The 18778-nt window shown below is 40.7% G+C and overlaps 1 protein-coding gene across 12 annotated transcripts in view; it reads left to right on the top strand.

The window, feature by feature from the left end:
* Nucleotides 1-18380, top strand: part of acacb (acetyl-CoA carboxylase beta) — a 29185-nt gene extending 10805 nt beyond the window's left edge. For 4 of the 12 annotated variants that reach the window (XM_034299231.2, XM_034299236.2, XM_034299235.2 and 1 more), the window contains 41 exons: nucleotides 70-173; nucleotides 328-409; nucleotides 662-807; nucleotides 1027-1177; nucleotides 1426-1560; nucleotides 1797-1943; nucleotides 2330-2518; nucleotides 2857-2957; nucleotides 3320-3408; nucleotides 3689-3813; nucleotides 4260-4373; nucleotides 4772-4885; nucleotides 5001-5090; nucleotides 5376-5494; nucleotides 6217-6258; nucleotides 7086-7109; nucleotides 7973-8110; nucleotides 8254-8344; nucleotides 8429-8536; nucleotides 8798-8854; nucleotides 9126-9167; nucleotides 9301-9516; nucleotides 9785-9940; nucleotides 10169-10372; nucleotides 10528-10683; nucleotides 10988-11110; nucleotides 11286-11555; nucleotides 12092-12189; nucleotides 12509-12629; nucleotides 12724-12834; nucleotides 13040-13183; nucleotides 13559-13679; nucleotides 13979-14075; nucleotides 14156-14252; nucleotides 14448-14583; nucleotides 14811-14988; nucleotides 15080-15192; nucleotides 15332-15486; nucleotides 15963-16133; nucleotides 16551-16687; nucleotides 16990-18380. In XM_034299231.2, the coding sequence (XP_034155122.2) occupies nucleotides 70-173; nucleotides 328-409; nucleotides 662-807; nucleotides 1027-1177; nucleotides 1426-1560; nucleotides 1797-1943; nucleotides 2330-2518; nucleotides 2857-2957; nucleotides 3320-3408; nucleotides 3689-3813; nucleotides 4260-4373; nucleotides 4772-4885; nucleotides 5001-5090; nucleotides 5376-5494; nucleotides 6217-6258; nucleotides 7086-7109; nucleotides 7973-8110; nucleotides 8254-8344; nucleotides 8429-8536; nucleotides 8798-8854; nucleotides 9126-9167; nucleotides 9301-9516; nucleotides 9785-9940; nucleotides 10169-10372; nucleotides 10528-10683; nucleotides 10988-11110; nucleotides 11286-11555; nucleotides 12092-12189; nucleotides 12509-12629; nucleotides 12724-12834; nucleotides 13040-13183; nucleotides 13559-13679; nucleotides 13979-14075; nucleotides 14156-14252; nucleotides 14448-14583; nucleotides 14811-14988; nucleotides 15080-15192; nucleotides 15332-15486; nucleotides 15963-16133; nucleotides 16551-16687; nucleotides 16990-17119 (5142 nt within the window). In that variant the 3' untranslated portion in view covers nucleotides 17120-18380. Of the gene's footprint in view, nucleotides 1-69; nucleotides 174-327; nucleotides 410-661; nucleotides 808-1026; nucleotides 1178-1425; nucleotides 1561-1796; nucleotides 1944-2329; nucleotides 2519-2856; nucleotides 2958-3319; nucleotides 3409-3688; nucleotides 3814-4259; nucleotides 4374-4771; nucleotides 4886-5000; nucleotides 5091-5375; nucleotides 5495-6216; nucleotides 6259-7085; nucleotides 8111-8253; nucleotides 8345-8428; nucleotides 8537-8797; nucleotides 8855-9125; nucleotides 9168-9300; nucleotides 9517-9784; nucleotides 9941-10168; nucleotides 10373-10527; nucleotides 10684-10987; nucleotides 11111-11285; nucleotides 11564-12091; nucleotides 12190-12508; nucleotides 12630-12723; nucleotides 12835-13039; nucleotides 13184-13558; nucleotides 13744-13978; nucleotides 14076-14155; nucleotides 14253-14447; nucleotides 14584-14810; nucleotides 14989-15079; nucleotides 15193-15331; nucleotides 15487-15962; nucleotides 16134-16550; nucleotides 16688-16989 lie in introns of those variants that run through there. The other 8 variants (XM_034299232.2, XM_034299233.2, XM_034299234.2 and 5 more) reach the window with 8 other exon arrangements.
* Nucleotides 18381-18778: the final 398 nt, after the last annotated feature.

Below are 18778 nucleotides of genomic sequence, written 5' to 3' on the forward strand. Positions count from 1 at the left end.
TGTATACCCACCTGTCTGAATTCTTTTTAAATGCTAAATTGTGTGTGTGTGTGTGTGTGCGCCGTGCAGGCAGAGAGGCCGGACACCATGCTGGGGGTGGTGTGTGGAGCTCTGAACGTAGCCGATGCCAGTTTCAGGAAAAGCATGTCTGACTTTCTGCACTCTCTTGAGAGGTGAGCCGGTTGTTTTAAATTAAACATGATGAATTATACATTTTGTAAGTTCAATTTTAGTTAGCAAAACTAATTTTATTTAGCCATACAATAAATATACATAATTTTTAAATCTGTTTTCTAGGTTAAAGGTTCATAATTTTGCTTGTTTCAGAGGTCAGGTGTTACCTGCTGCCAGTCTGGTGAACACCGTGGAAGTGGATCTGATCTACGAGGGGATTAAATACTGTCTCAAGGTAACGAGATTATAAGCTCTAAAGGTTTCTCTTTATTAGTATTTTTCATGAAGCCTGTATTCGTAACGAATCTTGACTATTTGTAATTAAGCAACAGCACTCAGTAAGCATTTTATAAATCCTAATAAGGGTTTCTTTGTAATTTAACACACTTTGAGAAGTGCCACTATTTGTTCTAAGAAAAAATGTCATCTTTAAAGTGTTCATAATGTTCATAGTGTGTGTGTGTGTGTGTGTGTGTGTGTGTTCTAGGTGGCCCGTCAGTCTCCCACCACCTACGTGATCATAATGAACGGCTCGGACATTGAGATCGACGTACACAGGCTGAGCGATGGTGGCCTTCTCCTCTCCTACAGCGGCAGCAGCTACACCACCTACATGAAGGAGGAAGTCGACAGGTTACACTTCCTGTCTCATAACCTTTTCCTCTTATTTAATAGTTCCTACAGATTTCCTGTCCTCCTGTACAGTGCTAAATAAACTGTATAATAATTGTACACTCAGGGTAGGTGTACATTTGCAAGCCACTTTTACAGGACACTTTAGTTTTAGGATTTATTAGATTACACAAAGATTTTTTGATTTATGATTTTTTTAAATGTGATTTCTCTCTGTAGTTTCCGGATCACTGTGGGCAATAAGACGTGTGTGTTTGAGAAGGAGCGAGACCCCACAGTGCTGCGTTCACCCTCCGCTGGTAAACTGCTGCAGTACATAGTGGAGGATGGAGGACACGTGATGGCAGGATATCCGTACGCCGAGATCGAGGTGAATAAAAACAGCAAAGCTGCTTCTGCTGAAGAGATTTACAGAAGAAAGTGTAGAAAGGTTAAACCAAATGTGGAGAGGTTTAAAGATTTAGAGCAATTGTAAACAATTGCAAACATACTGCATAATAACAAGCAGCCGATGGGTTTTTGTCTTATTATCCCAAGGTTTTATATTTATGTTGTGTTCATGTTATTATCATAAACAATTGGTTTGTATTTGCGTATTTTTAATAATAATGTGTGTAGGTGATGAAAATGGTGATGACGCTGAGTGTGCAGGAATCAGGCTGTGTTCACTTTGTTAAGCGACCTGGAGCCGTGTTAGAGCCCGGCTGTGTGGTGGCTCATATCGCCCTGGACGACCCGAGCACCGTTTACCCGGTAACACAATCACAGCGCTATTCTTCTCAGCTAAACCTCCTTTATGTCCATGTTATTAAACACATTGAGCTGTTGTATATTTAAATACCACAATAAGTTATAAATAAATACTACAATACAGTAAGTCACTCTTAACTCAAAAATTAAAAAAATGAGTGGTTTTAATTTCAGTTTCTTCACATCCTTGATTGTGTATTGATTGTGTAATTGTGTAATGTCATTGTGTATTTCTGCAGGTGCAGCTGAACACACAGCCATTACCTCCGCAGGAGCCGCTGCCGATAGTGGGGGAGAAACTGCACCAGGTCTTCCACAGCATGCTGGAGAACCTGATGAAGGTCATGGATGGATACTGCCTCTCTGAGCCCTACTTTAGCAGCAGAGTGAGACACACACACACACACACACACACACACACTCTGTTTACTGACATTAGCGTAGCACCGACTAGCCTCTAAAAGCTTTATTACACTCATAATCACATTATGATTTTTGGGCGAGTCTTCAGTTAGTTCAGTCAGTTAGTCTCTGTACACTTTTCCCCACAATGAAGCACTCATGAACGAGAACTCTTACGTTATCTCTCCTTTACACAGTGGCATGTAAATGTACACATCACTCATAATGAATATAAACATGACACTTTTTATTATTTTTATTAGTATCCTGTACACATGGTAACCGTACACCTTGGTGGTAATTGGTACACTTTTGTGTGTTTGTTATCGTGATCTGATGCCTTGCCTCCTCTCTTCTCTCTTTTGTTCAGCTGAATAAGTGGGTGGACTCTCTGATGCGGACGCTGCGTGACCCCTCGCTCCCGCTGCTGGAGCTGCAGGACATCATGACCAGCGTCTCAGGTCGTATCCCCATCACAGTGGAGAAGGTCATCCGCAAGGTCATGGCCCAGTACGCCAGCAACATCACCTCCGTTCTCTGCCAGTTCCCCAGCCAGAGGGTGAGTTTAGGTTTATTGATCACATGGGTTTCCTCCGGTTTCCTCCCACTGTCCAAAAACGTGCATGTAGGTGGATTGGCTGTGCTAAATTGGATAAAATTGGATCAACTGGATAGTCCCTGGATTCACCGTGACCCTGTCCAGGATAAAGTGTTCACTGAAGATGAATGAATAAATGCATTATATCTATCTACTATAAACAAATCTATCAATTCTGTCTATAAAGTACATTATGAAGGTTTCATTTAATCTTTTTTTCGAAGTATCTGGCACGACTATTTTTGCCCTGTTTTGCAGTATGATGTCTGCACACATGGTGTATGTTTGCTTTGCTTTAGATTGCGAATATCCTGGACAGTCATGCAGCCACACTGCAGAGGAAAGCAGACCGTGAGGTTTTCTTCATGAACACTCAGAGCATCGTGCAGCTCGTGCAGAGGTGAGAGAGTCACGCCGAGTTAACTCTGCCTTTCAGTATCTACAGTAGTGTGAGTAACAGGTTATATCTCAGGGTTACTGTAGAATTACAGTGTTTGTTCTGTGTAGTGAGGTACTCAGAGTAACGTTTCACCCCTGAGTCAGAGTTAAAAGGAGTGAGGTGGTGATTGTTAGACAATTAAATATTTCTTCAGGATTAAGTTTTACTAGTTATTGGAGCACTTCAGGAAATGGTGCATCTTAATCTGCCTGTGGGAAATAAAATTAACTAATTTATGCCAAAATTGGCTTAATCCCTATGTGAAATGTCTCTATTAGGTTCAGTATTTAAGTGTTTTTAGTTTTATTTGTGTGTTTGTGCAGGTATCGTAGTGGTATTCGAGGCTATATGAAGGCCGTAGTGTTGGACCTGCTGCGGCGTTACCTGCAGGTGGAGATACAGTTCCAGCAGGGTAACACACACACACACACACACACTCACCTAAAAATCACCCCAATCTCCAGTTTCCTCTCTGAATTTACTCGGCTTCAGTGTACACACAGACATCCTGCATGGTTCCTTCATGGGTTTTTATCATGTTAGTGCTTTCATTTTGCAGTTTAGCTCCTTAGTCTGTCTGGAGAAATGGGTGTCTTCATGGCACCTGAATCTTTATCATTGTTATGTTTCCCTGTTTTGTTTTTATATGTAAGTCACTCACACACATTTCTCTCCTTATCTCTGCGTCTCAGGCACGTATGATAAGTGTGTGATAAACCTGCGAGAGCAGTACAAGCCTGACATGACCCCTGTGCTCGAGCACATCTTCTCCCATGCTCAGGTCTCCAAGAAGAACGTCCTCGTCTCCATGCTCATAGTAAGCCAAATACTAAAGACAACTGATTCTCATTATACAAGAATACGTTATTTAAAACTGACGCAAATCCTTGAGCTTCTCATATAAAACTGAAATATCTCATTCACACTCTATCTGCTTCTTTTTTTTTTTTAACAAATGGTTATGATGCCATATATTTCATACACATGGTAACACACTTTCATGTGCTCTCCTCATACAGAGTGTATCATTAGGAGACTTTAACGATTAGCACCTGATGGTGATTTGTGTGTTATAGTAATGCTTCGTGTTTTACCTCACTCTCAATAAGAACACTGTTTTAGACTTCCGTTAGGGACGAAAGATGGAGTCTCCTTGGAGAAATCTAATTTAACAAAGCTAAATACATTTTGCTGTAAATGCTAAAAATGCATCATGCTGATGAACTTGGTGGGCGGAGTCACTGGGTGTGTTGTGATTGGCAGGATCAGCTGTGTGGGCGGGACCCGATGCTAACGGACGACGTGGTGGTCGTCCTGAACGAGTTCACGCAGCTCAGTAAGATGGAGAACTCGAAGGTCGCGCTGTGTGCCAGACAGGTAAGTAGACAAGTCACAACCTCTGACCTTTGACCTGTTATGCAGTTCAGTACTGTTCTTATTTACCACTCTGGGTGAATTTATGTGCTGCTATTAGCCAGGTAAATGAGACGTAGTGCACAGTATTAAGGTTTATAGTGTATTGTGTAATTCCGTATAGTGTTTAATGTGTGTTTATTTTTGCTAATGTGCTTGTTAGGTTTATTGCATTGTGTTGCACTCGAAAGTGTGTGTGTGTGTATTCCTATCCTGTGTAGCTGTGTGTTGTGTACTTGCACCAGAGACTCTGTATTACATCCCACTGTGGACAAAGTAGACGGATAGGAACATGACTTGATATTGCATTGCCTGTGTGTGTGAAGTGGTTATAGTGTAAGGAGTGTGTTTTTCATTCCCAGGCTCTAATTGCGTCCCATTTGCCCTCGTATGAAGTGAGACACAACCAGGTGGAGTCCATCTTCCTGTCTGCTATAGACATGTACGGCCACCAGTTCTGCCCCGAGAACCTCAAGGTGAACTTTTAAATAGCTCTCATATCATACCAAATTATACATATTATAATGAAACAGACTGTTATAGGTGTGTGTGTGTGTGTGTGTGTGTGTGTGTGTGTCTGTCCTCCCACAGAAACTCATCCTGTCTGAGACGTCTATCTTTGATGTTTTGCCCAGCTTCTTCTACCACAATAACCGCGTGGTGTGCATGGCTGCATTAGAGGTACACACACTGTTTCATTCTCTCTGTTCTTCTGGTCAGTGTGTTATTAATTTGTATTTGTACAGAATTACAGGTTATCAGAGATTACATGGTGTGTTATTAATATAACAAGTTTATAACAGGTTTTATGTTTATAACAGATTATATAAGGCTGTATATGTAGTGTGTGTATGTGGTTATCTGTATTACATTAGCTTTGTTGTGGCTATGTGTGTCAGAAGGTTAAATGAGGTTATGTGGGGTGTGTGTGTGTGTGTGTGTGTGCGTGTGTGTGTGTGTGTGCAGGTGTATGTGAGGAGGGGTTATATAGCCTACGAGCTGAACAGTCTGCAGCACCACCAGATGAAGGATGGCACGTGTGCTGTGCACTTTCAGTTCATGCTCCCTTCATCCCACCCCAACAGGTAGCACCACACACACACACACACACACACACACACGCGCGCACACACACACACACGTCAGCATATGAGCCACACTCCTATATGTTTAGAAATGTAAAAACTATTTGCATTCAAATATGAACTTTAGCTTCAGTTAAAGAGTCCCAGTGGAGCCTGCTGGGTTAAACGGGCAATTAATTAAATATTTAATTTAATTTAATTTAAAAATAGATAGAGACAGACAGACTAAATAATACAAATAATAAGTCTTTTGGCAAAAATTATTTAATGTTACAAATATTTTCATGCCACTGAATATAGATGTATGTTCTGCATTTTTTTAATAAAACATATTATGACCCTTTGGCTCAATCTGAAAATAATAGAATTGACAGAATATACAGATGTATACAATTATGAAATAAATTTATCAATACAAGTAAATAAAGTGCAACATTAGATGATCTGCTTTAAAACTTTATTGATCTTTTGATTTTTTTTATGTCATTGATCACAAACAACAATGTTGACAAATCACTTCAACACTTCTAAAGTAAGACTGCAGAAGTATTACCATTACCTGGTTAAAGGTGCATAAGTGTAAAGTCTACAACTTAGTTTAGACTTTTTAAAGCAGTAAATGTAAATTTTTAAAATTGTAAATGTATTTAAAAAGTGTTTAAAGACTTTCGCTGCTGTTAGTTTTTTTGACTTTGTCTTCTGTGTGTGTTCTGTGGTAAAAGAGAGCCATACATCAGAGTGAGTCACTCCATTCCCAAACCCACGTAATGATCTCTCTCTATTCCTTCAAGCTACTAATGAACCCTCTATGCTAACTCTCTCCACGCTAATGGTGCTAGTGGGGCTAAAACTCTCAGTCAGCTGGTGTTTTATCCCCACGCCAAAATTAATTTCCTCCTTCGAGTGTTGTAAGGACACAATAAATATACTGCTTACTCTCACCATGCTAACGGTGTTAGCGGGGCTAAACCTCTGATTCTGCTACGTTATTAGGCGGTGTAATGGCCTTGTTCATCCAGCCTGAAGTGATTTATCTGCTTGAAGAGGCAGCGAGATATTAAAAACTTAAATTATGATATTGACACATGAATAGTGGATCTCTTACTCTGTTTAATCTGCTCAGTAACACTTCAGTTTAAGATAAAAATGCCTACACCCTAGATGCAACACCAATCATTTATTATTATTATTATTATTATTATTATTTTGTCATAATTAATTAATGAATTGATTTATTGATTTTTGTGAACCTCGGATTTTGTCTCAAATTTAAATTTTTTTCATATTTCTTGCTCAATGATTAATGCAGAAGACATCAAATAAACATCTAAGAGAATATATATATATATAAAAATCTAGGGTGTTTTCACAGTAACATACAGTAAATAACAATTATATGACAGTTTCATAGTTTTACGTAGACAAACGCTTTATGACAATAAAACTGTTAGCTACTATCTTTTTCTTATTTGACTTTTTAACCCAATGATAATCCGGAGCTTTTTTCCCTACACATAAGGCATGTAAAGGTTAGAGGCTGAGGCTGAGGAGCACTCTCACTAACGCTGCTCTCTGAATGCTCTCGTTACAGAGGGAGCAGTCCCACGCTGAACAGGTAGAGTACGAGCTCCTCCTAGCCAACCAATCAGCTGCCTGGCTGTGTGCACCAGTGCATGCTGGGTGCTCGCCGCTGCTTTTTCTTCAGTCCAGTAAAACTCAACTCTGTTCAGTCTTATTCGTTCAGAACAGTTTGGCGGAGTTTATGGGGATGGAGTGATAATTCAGTCATGATATTGTGGCTAACGACGAACAGCTTTTTGTCATTGTTAGCCACTTTTGAATCAGTTTTATGTCCTTAATTACTGCAATTATTATTTTCATCTAAATGAATTAAGTAGAAATTTTAATTGTCTGGATTTGATCTGAATTGTTTGAGCTCCCAGTCAACACGGGCAGCTTGATGCTTGCTGAGGAGGAACCTACATATAACTGTACAACCGAATCATATTTTTAACTCCACACCAATGAAAATGAGCGCTGGGGATTTGATAAGCTCCACTTATTAATGCAGTCATAACGTGTTTATCAGTGTGGTGAGATCCAGAGAGTAAACGGGATCATGTTTAGCAAAATGAGAAATGAATATTCTGCAGCAGTAAAAGGAGGGTGTGTTGTTTGGATAACTCAAAAGTGTGTAATTGTAGTCAAGAAAGCCAAAATTAATTCATTATTATATTAGAATTCCCATTAATCACTTATTATATATTCATTATACATTAATTATTACGATATATTAATATTAATCAATTAACGTGAATAGAAATATGTAGAGGTGTGAGAAACATGTCTGCCATGTAAACAGCTTCTGTGTTCTGTCATCTATAGCAGCTTCAGTACAATCAGCATGCTGTTCTTTCCATAACTAACACTCACACCCTACACACACACACACACACACACACACACACACACACACAGGTTGCCAGTGAGCGGGTCGGGGCAGTTTGATTCAATGCAGCGTCAGGGCAGTGAGCTCTTCCTGGAGGGGGCGTTATCTCCTCCCTGTCAGAGGATGGGAGCCATGGTGGCCTTCCAGTGCTTTGATGACTTCAAAAGGTAAAGCGTGTGTGTGTGTGTGTGTGTGTGTACACACTGTTCTTTGTGTGTTTCGGTTGCACTGGTGATGTTGTGTAGTCGTGTTTTACTGTAGTTGTGTAGAGACTGAAGCCGCCGTGATCCTCGTCTTTCTGCATGTGCAGGTGTTTTGATGAGGTCATTTCCTGTTTCGCTGACCCCATGTGTGAGAGCACACTGTTCTCTGAGACTGTTTATGACGAAGAGAGCATTAAAGTAAACACACACACACACACACACACTAGTCAAACGTAGTGTGTTCGTTGCAGTGTGGATAATGCTGTTTAATTATGTTGACAGAACATGAGGGAGAATCCCATCCACATCATTAACGTCTCCATCAAATCAGCCGACACTGAGGACGACGACGCTTTAGTTACGGCGTTCAGCGACTTCGCTCAGTCTAAAGTGAGTTCGTATTTCCTGCCTCTGTCCTCAATCTCACACGTTTTCACGTCACCACCCCAAAATAAATGATATTATTTTATCTGTCACTAATTGTTCATTACATTTAAAGTACTCATTAGACAGATGCTTTTGTCCAGAGGCAGCTGGGATTCTGTCTGACAGGGTTTTATTTTCTGGTCGCACAGAAACTCAGCACTGTGTGTAATGATGAATGTCTGAAATAGTGTTCTGGTGCTTTTTTTATTTTTTATTTTCTGACAGAAAGCTGTACTGTACGAATACGGAATCAGGAGAATCACCTTCCTGGTGGCACAGAAAGTACGTGAATGATTTGTATCTCAGAATAACTGAAGTAATTCCAACTTTACATGAATAGTTTTGAATTAATATATATTTTAAATTAAGGCAAATATATAAAAATGACCTATTTAACAATATATGATTTTTTTGTTTATATTTGCTGTGCTGTTTTCTGAAAGATTTATTGCAACATTTCTATTATTATGAATTATTAACGTGAATATATTTTTTTATATATATTACTTTAAAATGATGCTATACTTTTATGTACTTATTTTTTTTTTTATAGAGGGAATTTCCTAAATTTTTCACATTCCGAGCCAGAGATGAGGTAAAAAAAAAAAAAAAAAAAAAAGTAAAAGATGAAAATTATCAAAACTTTTAACACCCATGTGTCATATTGTATTGAGTCTCTTGTGGCTTTCTGGTTTTGTGTGTGTGTGTGTGTGTGTGTGTGTGTGTAGTTCCAGGAGGATCAGATCTACCGGAACCTGGAACCGGCTCTGGCCTTCCAGCTGGAGCTGAACCGCATGAGGAACTTCGCCCTGACCGCTGTACCCTGCGCTAACCACAAGATGCACCTGTACCTGGGTGCTGCCCGTGTCGAGGAGGGCACTGAGGTCACCGACTACCGCTTCTTCATCAGAGCCATCATCCGCCACTCCGACCTCATCACCAAGGTAACGGTCACTACCTGAGCACTTTAGATCCACTTAATGGTTCACCTTAGCGACTGCATGCCAAATAGTGGCCATAGTATCACATGGTGTGTTTCTGTCATATGAGAGCTGAAATTTAAACCCAACAATTATATGATCATGTACTATATATATTTCTATCCATAAGTGTCCAGAGATAGAGTTAAAACACTGATATACCTGTTTATAGTGTATATATGCAATGTAAATAAATCTATGTTTAGATGTGTGTCTGTGTGTGTGTATGCAGGAGGCATCGTTTGAGTACCTTCAGAACGAAGGTGAGCGTTTGCTCCTGGAGGCGATGGATGAGCTGGAGGTGGCCTTCAGCAACACGCACACACGCACAGACTGCAACCACATCTTCCTCAACTTCGTCCCCACCGTCATCATGGATCCCATTAAGGTCAGATCTGTGTTTCAGGTTTGAAAAACTAATCCGAATATTAAATGGTAGTTCTCCAAAACAGTGTGTCCTGATTGGCTGAGGCCAGTAATGATAACACACAAACTATATAGCTTCACAAGAGTTAGAAAGAATTAAGCGTATTATTTTTTACCCGCAGTGTTAGAGCAAATCTCGCCTCCTTTGCTTTGATTGGCTGGTAGAAATATCCTGTCTGTGTGCTGTCAGATTGAGGAGTCGGTGCGCTCCATGGTGATGCGTTACGGCCGGCGTCTGTGGAAGCTCCGAGTGCTGCAGGCTGAGCTCAAGATCAACATACGCCTCACACCGAACGGCAACACCGTCCCCATCCGCCTGTTCCTCACCAACGAGAACGGCTACTACCTCGACATCAGCCTGTATGAGGAGGTCACAGACACGGCATCAGGCCAGGTATAAACACACATGCACACACACCTCGACCTGTGCAAGTCAATGACTGATGCTGTTAGCAGTATACAACAAAAAGAGAAAAAAATAAAAACTAGAACACCGTTATTTAAATTAAATGTCAGTTTTCTACAGCTGATAATCCGTGTGTGTTGCAGATCATGTTCAAGTCGTACACAGAGAAGCACGGCCCCCTGCACGGCATGCTCATTAACACGCCGTACGTCACCAAAGACCTGCTGCAGGCCAAGCGCTTCCAGGCCCAGAGCCTCGGCACCACGTACGTCTACGACTTCCCCGAGATGTTCCGCCAGGTGTGTGTCACAGTCTCAGCCCACTCACACCCACACGCATAGCCATGGCATTGTAATACACTTTACCAGCAAATTATTAAGCTTTAAGTGAGTTGAAGTGTGTGATTGGAGCAAGGAAAACACTAAACTGTGCAGCTTTGTGCTTCAAAGAAATGAATAACTATATATATGAATATATCTAATAAAATCGTGTAGAAATGAGTGTGTATGTTTGCGATGTGTTGCACTGTAAAATATGTCTGCTTTGTTCCAGACTGTGGTTTTAAAGCAGGAAAATGAGAACTAATGTCACTGTCTGTCTCAGGCTCTGTTTAAGCTGTGGGGTCCTGGGGATAAGTACCCGAAAGATGTTCTGCTGTGTAACGAGCTGGTGCTGGATCCTCAGGGCCGACTCGTGCAGATGAACCGACTGCCCGGAGACAACGAGGTATTGCACAGTGCCAGACTGAGATTATGAAGCATGCTAAGTGCTGGGCAGGTTTTGCTTTTCTGTATTAAGGATATTTTGTGTTCATGGACTATGCTGAATGCTAAATCCCAAATTGTGCAAATTCACTGATGACCAAAACTGCACCTGGATATATTGGACGTAATATTTTCAGGTGGGCATGGTGGCGTTCCGCATGAAGATGAAGACCCCTGAGTACCCTGAGGGGCGTGACATCATCGTGATCTGTAATGACATCACGTATAAGATCGGCTCGTTCGGGCCTCAGGAGGACCTGCTGTTCCTGCGGGCGTCGGAGCTAGCGCGAGCCGAGGGAATTCCCCGCATTTACATCGCCGCTAACAGTGGGGCTCGCATCGGCCTCGCCGAGGAGATCAAACACATGTTCCAGGTGGCCTGGATCGATCCAGCCGACCCCTACAAGGTGAAAAGGTTCATTACTCATTTATTAATCCCAGTAAGAGCACAACTTGCCATCTTTCCACCTCTCATACATCTGAATTTATTCCTCACTTAATTAATGTTCTCTCTGTCTGTATGATGTTTTTAGGGTATTGAGCTTTAAACATTGGTCCTCAGTTCAGATATTTATTAGACACTTCTATCATGTCATTATGCCTCTTCTTACACTTCACAGGAAAACGTGTGTACACTGAATTACCCATTCATTATCATCGTTATTAAAGCTAATAAACCGAGAACTCGTGTGTGTAGACATAACGGTCTTGCGCACAGTGCAGTACAACCCTTCATTAATTCATTACTTACCATTTATATCAAATAAATCAGAATATTTAGGCCAGTCTTACAGCAGGAACATCAGATTGTTGCAATATTACAGGCGTATTGTATTGCAGTATGGAGCAGTATAATCACAGTATAATGTTTTTGTGATTTGTGTTATGTTGTGTTGTTCACTCACTGTTTTGTGTGTGTGTGTTTTTTTTCTTTCTCCTGCAGGGATTTAAGTATTTATATTTAACACCTCAGGACTACACTCGCATCAGCTCAACCAACTCCATCCACTGCCGCCATGTGGAGGAGGGAGGAGAGTCCAGGTCAGTCATGCTTTATACTGTATTATATTTTGTTTTTAGTTTTTAATTTTTTCATTTAAATATTGTGCATATACATGCGTTCTTTTTCTTTCAAATAAAAACTAGACTATCACAATTCTTAAATATTTCTAGAATTTGTAATCAGCTTATTCCTCTTAACTATGAACTAAATATTAAACATTAGGTCATGCTGAAGTTTTATATTCCTCTCCATACTGTGCTGTAGATTGAAGGTTTGGGTTGCATTTATCTTTTGTGTTCATATAAGAGATAATTATGCATAATTTACCAGCTGCTTTGACTGTGTTATCTGCTGCAGGTACATCATCACTGACATCATTGGGAAGGAGGATGGGCTTGGTGTAGAGAACCTCAGAGGTTCTGGGATGATTGCGGGCGAGTCGTCACAGGCGTATGAGGAGATCGTCACTATCAGTATGGTGAGAGCTTCCTGTTTATTTCTCGTCCTGGCGTCGGACAGCTGGTTGTGTTATAATTTCAGGGCTTGTTGGTAATGTTGTTTGTGTTGTGTAGGTGACGTGTCGGGCGATAGGCATCGGAGCGTACCTGGTTCGACTCGGACAGAGAGTGATCCAAGTGGAAAACTCTCACATCATCCTGACTGGAGCAGGAGCACTAAACAAGGTCCTAATGCATTATCATACAGATAACAGCCTGATGTAGATATAGACGGGTCATTATCATAATCCTCGACCTTTCAGAAACCTTGTGCACATGTACCTGCTCTACTTCTACCAATGTTGCCGATGTTGTTAATATCGATCATCATTACTTGGTTTTTTTTGTGTAAAACCTTTTCTATTCTTAATTTCCTTCTGCCTGTTTTTAGGTTCTTGGTCGTGAGGTTTACACCTCCAACAACCAGCTGGGCGGCGTGCAGATCATGTACAACAATGGAGTCACACACACCACGGTGCCGGACGACTTTGAGGGTGTTTTCACCATCCTGCAGTGGCTCTCCTACATGCCAAAGGTCAGTTTCAGGCTGAGGATATGCTGAAGAGAAGAAACAAAATGAAGGCATCAAAAGAGAACCAGCTAAACACACACACACACACACTCACACACACATTACAGCATTCTTTATTTTAGTCATCATCACATTTCATTCAATCTTCTTCTACGCCTTAGACAACACAAAAACTTGGATTACTTATGTGCTTTTCAGATTACTGAGGTTTTTTTTTTTTTGCATAAATTAAATGTTAATATAAAACTGGTGAATTGAAACATAATACTGTCAATATTGTTGTATTGCATTGTGTTGAACTAAATGATGTCACTTAACCATGTATTTTCAGAGAATAGATTTTTATCAGATATGTGTGTTGTTGATGTGTGTTGTTAGAATAAGCTCAGTCCTGCACCTCTGATGCCCCCTACTGATCCAGTGGAAAGAGAGATTGATTTTATCCCTACCAAGGCTCCCTACGACCCTCGCTGGATGCTCTCCGGACGTCCTCATCCCAGTGAGAGGCCTTATAACAACCCTGATGATAATCTCTATTAACCCTCGTAACCTTGTTAATTATGGTATTTATATGTCATATATATCATTAAAACCTTTAAAGCACTAAAGCTTGTGATTCAAAAGAGACACAAACTATAACAGCAAAGACACACACACAGCAAAGGCAGCTGTACATATTATTTAATATATTTATATAGTCTACACACATATATTTTATGTAGACCACACTGAATGATCCCTAAATAATTGTAAGTAATAAGCAAATATCTTTTTATTCATCTTGTATTGTGTTTGTAGGCGTGAGGGGGGCGTGGCAGAGTGGGTTTTTCGACCATGGCACCTTCATGGAGGTGATGTCCACCTGGGCTCAGACTGTGGTGGTGGGCAGGGCTAGGTGAGATTACCCATAATTCCCTTTACCTTTCTGCCAGATGATATATTTTATTATTCACTGAAATCTCTTGCATGTCACAGGCTGGGAGGGATTCCACTCGGGGTCATCGCTGTGGAAACACGGACCGTTGAGGTCACGATCCCAGCAGATCCGGCCAATCTGGACTCAGAGGCGAGGGTAAGTCTCACACACACACACACACACACACACACACACACACACACAGCACACATGGCTGAAGTGAAGCTTTTGAAAGCTTCTGAGTGTGGATTGACTACTCAAAGCATTTAAGCAGGTTTTACTGTAATCTGTCTGCTTTGTCCACTCAGGAGCTATGTAATAATTTGTGCTGCCTGTGTGTGTATGTATCAGATCGTGCAGCAGGCGGGGCAGGTGTGGTTCCCGGACTCGGCTTATAAAACCGCTCAGGCCATGAAGGACTTTAACAGAGAGAAACTTCCACTCATGGTGTTTGCCAACTGGAGAGGCTTCTCTGGCGGCATGAAAGGTGCAAAAGATCTCCACGTTTTTACACTTTTGCATATCATCATCATCATCAGTGATAATCACTGATTACTGTTACAATACCAAATGCATTTAATTGTCCAGTGCAGGACCTGTAATTATTTTGTATAGTTGGAAATCACACAGAGACTCTTGGATAACAAAGACAACACACACAGCAGTGATACAGAATATTCAGTGTTGTTAATATTTCAACTTCCTGTTTGTCAGACATGTATGACCAGGTGCTAAAGTTTGGTGCATACATCGTGGATGCCCTGAGGGAGTTCCATCAGCCCGTGTTGGTCTACATCCCCCCACATGCTGAGTTGAGAGGAGGATCATGGGTAGTGATCGACCCCACCATCAATCCACAGTACATGGAGCTCTATGCTGACAGGGAGAGCAGGTGTGTTCATGAAACAACTTTTATTTCAATTTTATTGCTTTTCAAGTCTATTTCCTGACATGCACACACCACTCTGTATCTCTGTGTGTAGGGGAGGTGTGTTAGAGCCAGAGGGCACGGTGGAGATTAAGTTCAGAAGGAAGGATCTGCTGAAGACCATGAGGAGGATCGACCCTGAGTACTCCCGACTGGCCCAGCAGCTCAGTGAGTAGACATTCATGTTACAGAGGCTGTGTGTGTGTATGTGTGTGTGTGAGAGAGAGAGAGAGTAAGAAAGAGCTTACAAGCTTTGTGTTTTTCTGTAGTATAATATATTCTATATTGGTGCTGTCTTTCTTGTCAGGTTCTCCAGATTTATCGGAGAAGGAGCGCAGTGATGTGGAGGCTCAGCTCACAGACAGAGAGGAGTTTCTGCTGCCCATCTACCACCAGGTGGCCATACAGTTCGTCGACCTCCACGACACACCCGGGAGGATGCAGGAGAAAGGAGTTATCACGGTAATCTATACTATGATCTGTTTAAATACGAATTCCCAATAAAATAAATGTATGAAGTAGCATTTATTTAAGACCATTTATACATCATTAGTCATGACCTTCAAGCTTAGTGTATGAGTTCTTAACATTAAATCCTCTATTAAAGTTTTTTCAAATATAAAAAATTCTTTGTGATGCTATGGATTGAAGAAATATGGCTTTAACTCCAGGTTAATTGTAGTTAGCAGCTACAAAACACCCACTTTTTTACCTGATCAGAACTGGCTGTGTCTGATCAGAGTGATTGGCAGTGACCTCTCAATAGCAACATAAACAACTTTTGACAGTGCTAGCAATAAAAGTAGGAATTAAACCGGTGAGAAGGATGTTCTTAGGTTTACAGATAATAGTAAATTCTGTAGTTATATGGTAAGGCTGTAGTTAATGGTACTGACTGTGTAAATGTTGGTGGTTTGCCCTGGTCATGTGTTTGGCAGGATATCTTGGAGTGGAAGAATGCTCGGTCGTTTTTTTACTGGCGTCTGCGGCGCCTCCTGCTGGAGGAGAAGGTGAAGAGTGAAATCGTGCAGGCCAACAGAGACCTGAGCAACGGCCATATAAAGTCCATGCTGCGCCGCTGGTTCATCGAGACTGAGGGAACTGTCAAAGTGAGACAATAAAAACCCTGCTCGCGATTATAAAAAACCTTCTCAATTTTCTAACAACCAAAGTGAAAAAAAAAAAAGTCATCAAAGCCAAGCTTGGAGTGTGAAATGTTTAAATTTATTAAACTATGAAGCATTAATTTTTAAAACCCAGAAGTTCTGTGCACTGTTCTGTAAAGGAGGCCACATTAAGATTTTATAGTGCTACGTACAGTTCTAGCATTTAGGTTAAATTTATCTTATCTTCGTTATTAGTAAAATAAAATTGTTTATGGATAAAGAGCCCCAAACCTTCTTCACAAGCCTGTTAGCAATATCAGCACGTGTAGGTTGTTTAAGTATCTGGGTCATGTTTTGGAGTACAGTTAAAACTGTGGAGCATAATGATGATGTCTCTATTGGTAAATATGTATTTTTCAGGCTTACCTGTGGGACAATAATAAAGCGGTGGTCGAGTGGCTGGAGAAACACCTGTCACAGCAGGAGGGGCTGCGGTCAGTCATCAGAGAAAACATCAAATACCTGAAGAGGGACTACGCCCTTAAACACATCCGCAGGTAACCGAAATGCCCTCAAACAACTAGATAGGTAACTGACACACCCTCAAACACACCCGCAGGTAACCGAAATGCCCTCAAAGAAAGGAAATTGAGGAAAATGCCCTGTTATTTGCAATGGTGTCAGGTTGTTCGAAAATAAATTAAACATATGAGACACTTATAATATAAAAAGAGAATAATACATTTACAAACTCAACTCAGCTCATGGTTAAATGTGTACAGTGGAGTTAATTCCAGGTGTAATGCAGGTTCTAGCTGATTAGTGTCACTTACTGTGAACTGTATGTGGGATTTCACAGTCTCATGGAGGCGAATCCAGAAGTAGCGATGGACTGCATCATCCACATGGCTCAGAACATCACTCCATCTCAGAGAGCCAAAGTTTCCCACCTGCTGGCCACCATGGACAACTCGACCAACACCGGCTAACACTGTAACACACAATAACACACCAGTCAGCTCAGTGCCAGTGTCAGTGGGCATTCGTTAGCATCAGTGGGCATTCTGGCTGCCTGCGCTTACGTAGGTAAGAATCAGGTAAGAAAGTAAAAGTTTCGTGAAAAGAACAACTATGTTTTCTATATTGTTGTGTCTGTAAGGATCAGAGTGACTCCACACAAAGCATACACACACACACACACACATAACGTGCAAAGCCATGTGAGGGCACTTCAGTTCAGTGTGCACATATTGGGCATTTCACATTAAAAACATTGTGAAATATGTTATTGTTGTCTAACTATTCCTGTAAGTGTTTAAATTCACAATATCCTACACCAGTGTTGCCTTGAAATGAACGCACAAAACCAAGCACCTCCACTTCTTTCCATAAGCTCTGTCTGCCTTTCACGTTTTGCACGCTGTAATTATCATTACGACTATTTCAGTATACATGTTGTAAAGCTTTAGACCCGGGGTGGCACATTCAGTTCTGCAGAGCCTCAGCAGTGCCGAGTTCAGTCCTTATTAACGCACAGAGCCTCAGCAGGATGAAAGCTGAACTCTGCAGTGCTTTCGGGTTCCACACCCGTGTCTTTCACCTCTAGTGTGAATGAATGTACCATATCAAGCTTTATGCTAAAAGATTAGTATATTGTAGGTGGTGTGTTTGTTTTAAGACGCACACATGCACACGCACATACGCACAATTCCAAACATGGTGTTCATTCAGGGAAACTGTGCTGGCATGCCAAAGAAACAAACTGCTTTTATGTAGTTTTTAATGTAAGTTGCAGTATTATGAGGAGAACCACTGAACCTGTGTGAACCATTTCTAGGTTTTTAATGTGTATATATTTGTGAACCAACTCAGGTTTAGTCATTTTTTAAAAAAATGTATAAATGTATTTTAAAAACAAACCTGCCAGTATATGCCTTTTAGCTCATTTCATCGGGGAAAAAAAAATCCCTAGCTGCTGGGTAAAGCATTTCAAGGAAGATCTGAGTGTCATGTATATCACACGGTTAGCGTTTACACTGAGAACAGTAGTGAATGCTATAGTTAAACGTAAGCTTTATAATAATGCTGGTTGTTTCACTACTAGTCGAGATTGAGAGAAAACATCAGTAGTGATTTTGGAAAATGTTTTTAATAAAGTGCCTGAATTTCGCTGTCTATCAGGATGTTTTTAAAAAGATGACTGCTGTATGATGTATGCCTCAAATAAAATGGCCTAAACGTTCCCACACACACCTGTGATGTTTTTGCTTGTTTTTTTTTTTTTTTATATTTGTATTATTAATTAACACACGGTGGGGTTGCCCCTTAAGTCAGTGCTGCATAAGGGTATTTCAGAAATATGCTGTACAAGCTTATATATGGATACGCTTTAAAAATTGATTTTTAAAAAATTGCTGGGAAAGTCCTTTAATGTGTAGAAGAATTTGCTGTGGGATAGTGTCTGCGATCACCATTAATCATTTTGGACATACGTAAATATGTACAATAAGCACAATTTCCTCCATGCCACTCCTTATCTCCTGGCTTATAAATATAAATAATAATCAATAATTACAGAGGAGACTTGCTGTCTATTACACCACAACAGAAGACACACAAGCTACAGAAAACACGCTAACATGCAAACA

The sequence above is a fragment of the Pangasianodon hypophthalmus genome, chromosome 24, assembly GCF_027358585.1.
Source record: "Pangasianodon hypophthalmus isolate fPanHyp1 chromosome 24, fPanHyp1.pri, whole genome shotgun sequence".
NCBI classification, from domain to species: Eukaryota; Metazoa; Chordata; class Actinopteri; order Siluriformes; family Pangasiidae; genus Pangasianodon; species Pangasianodon hypophthalmus.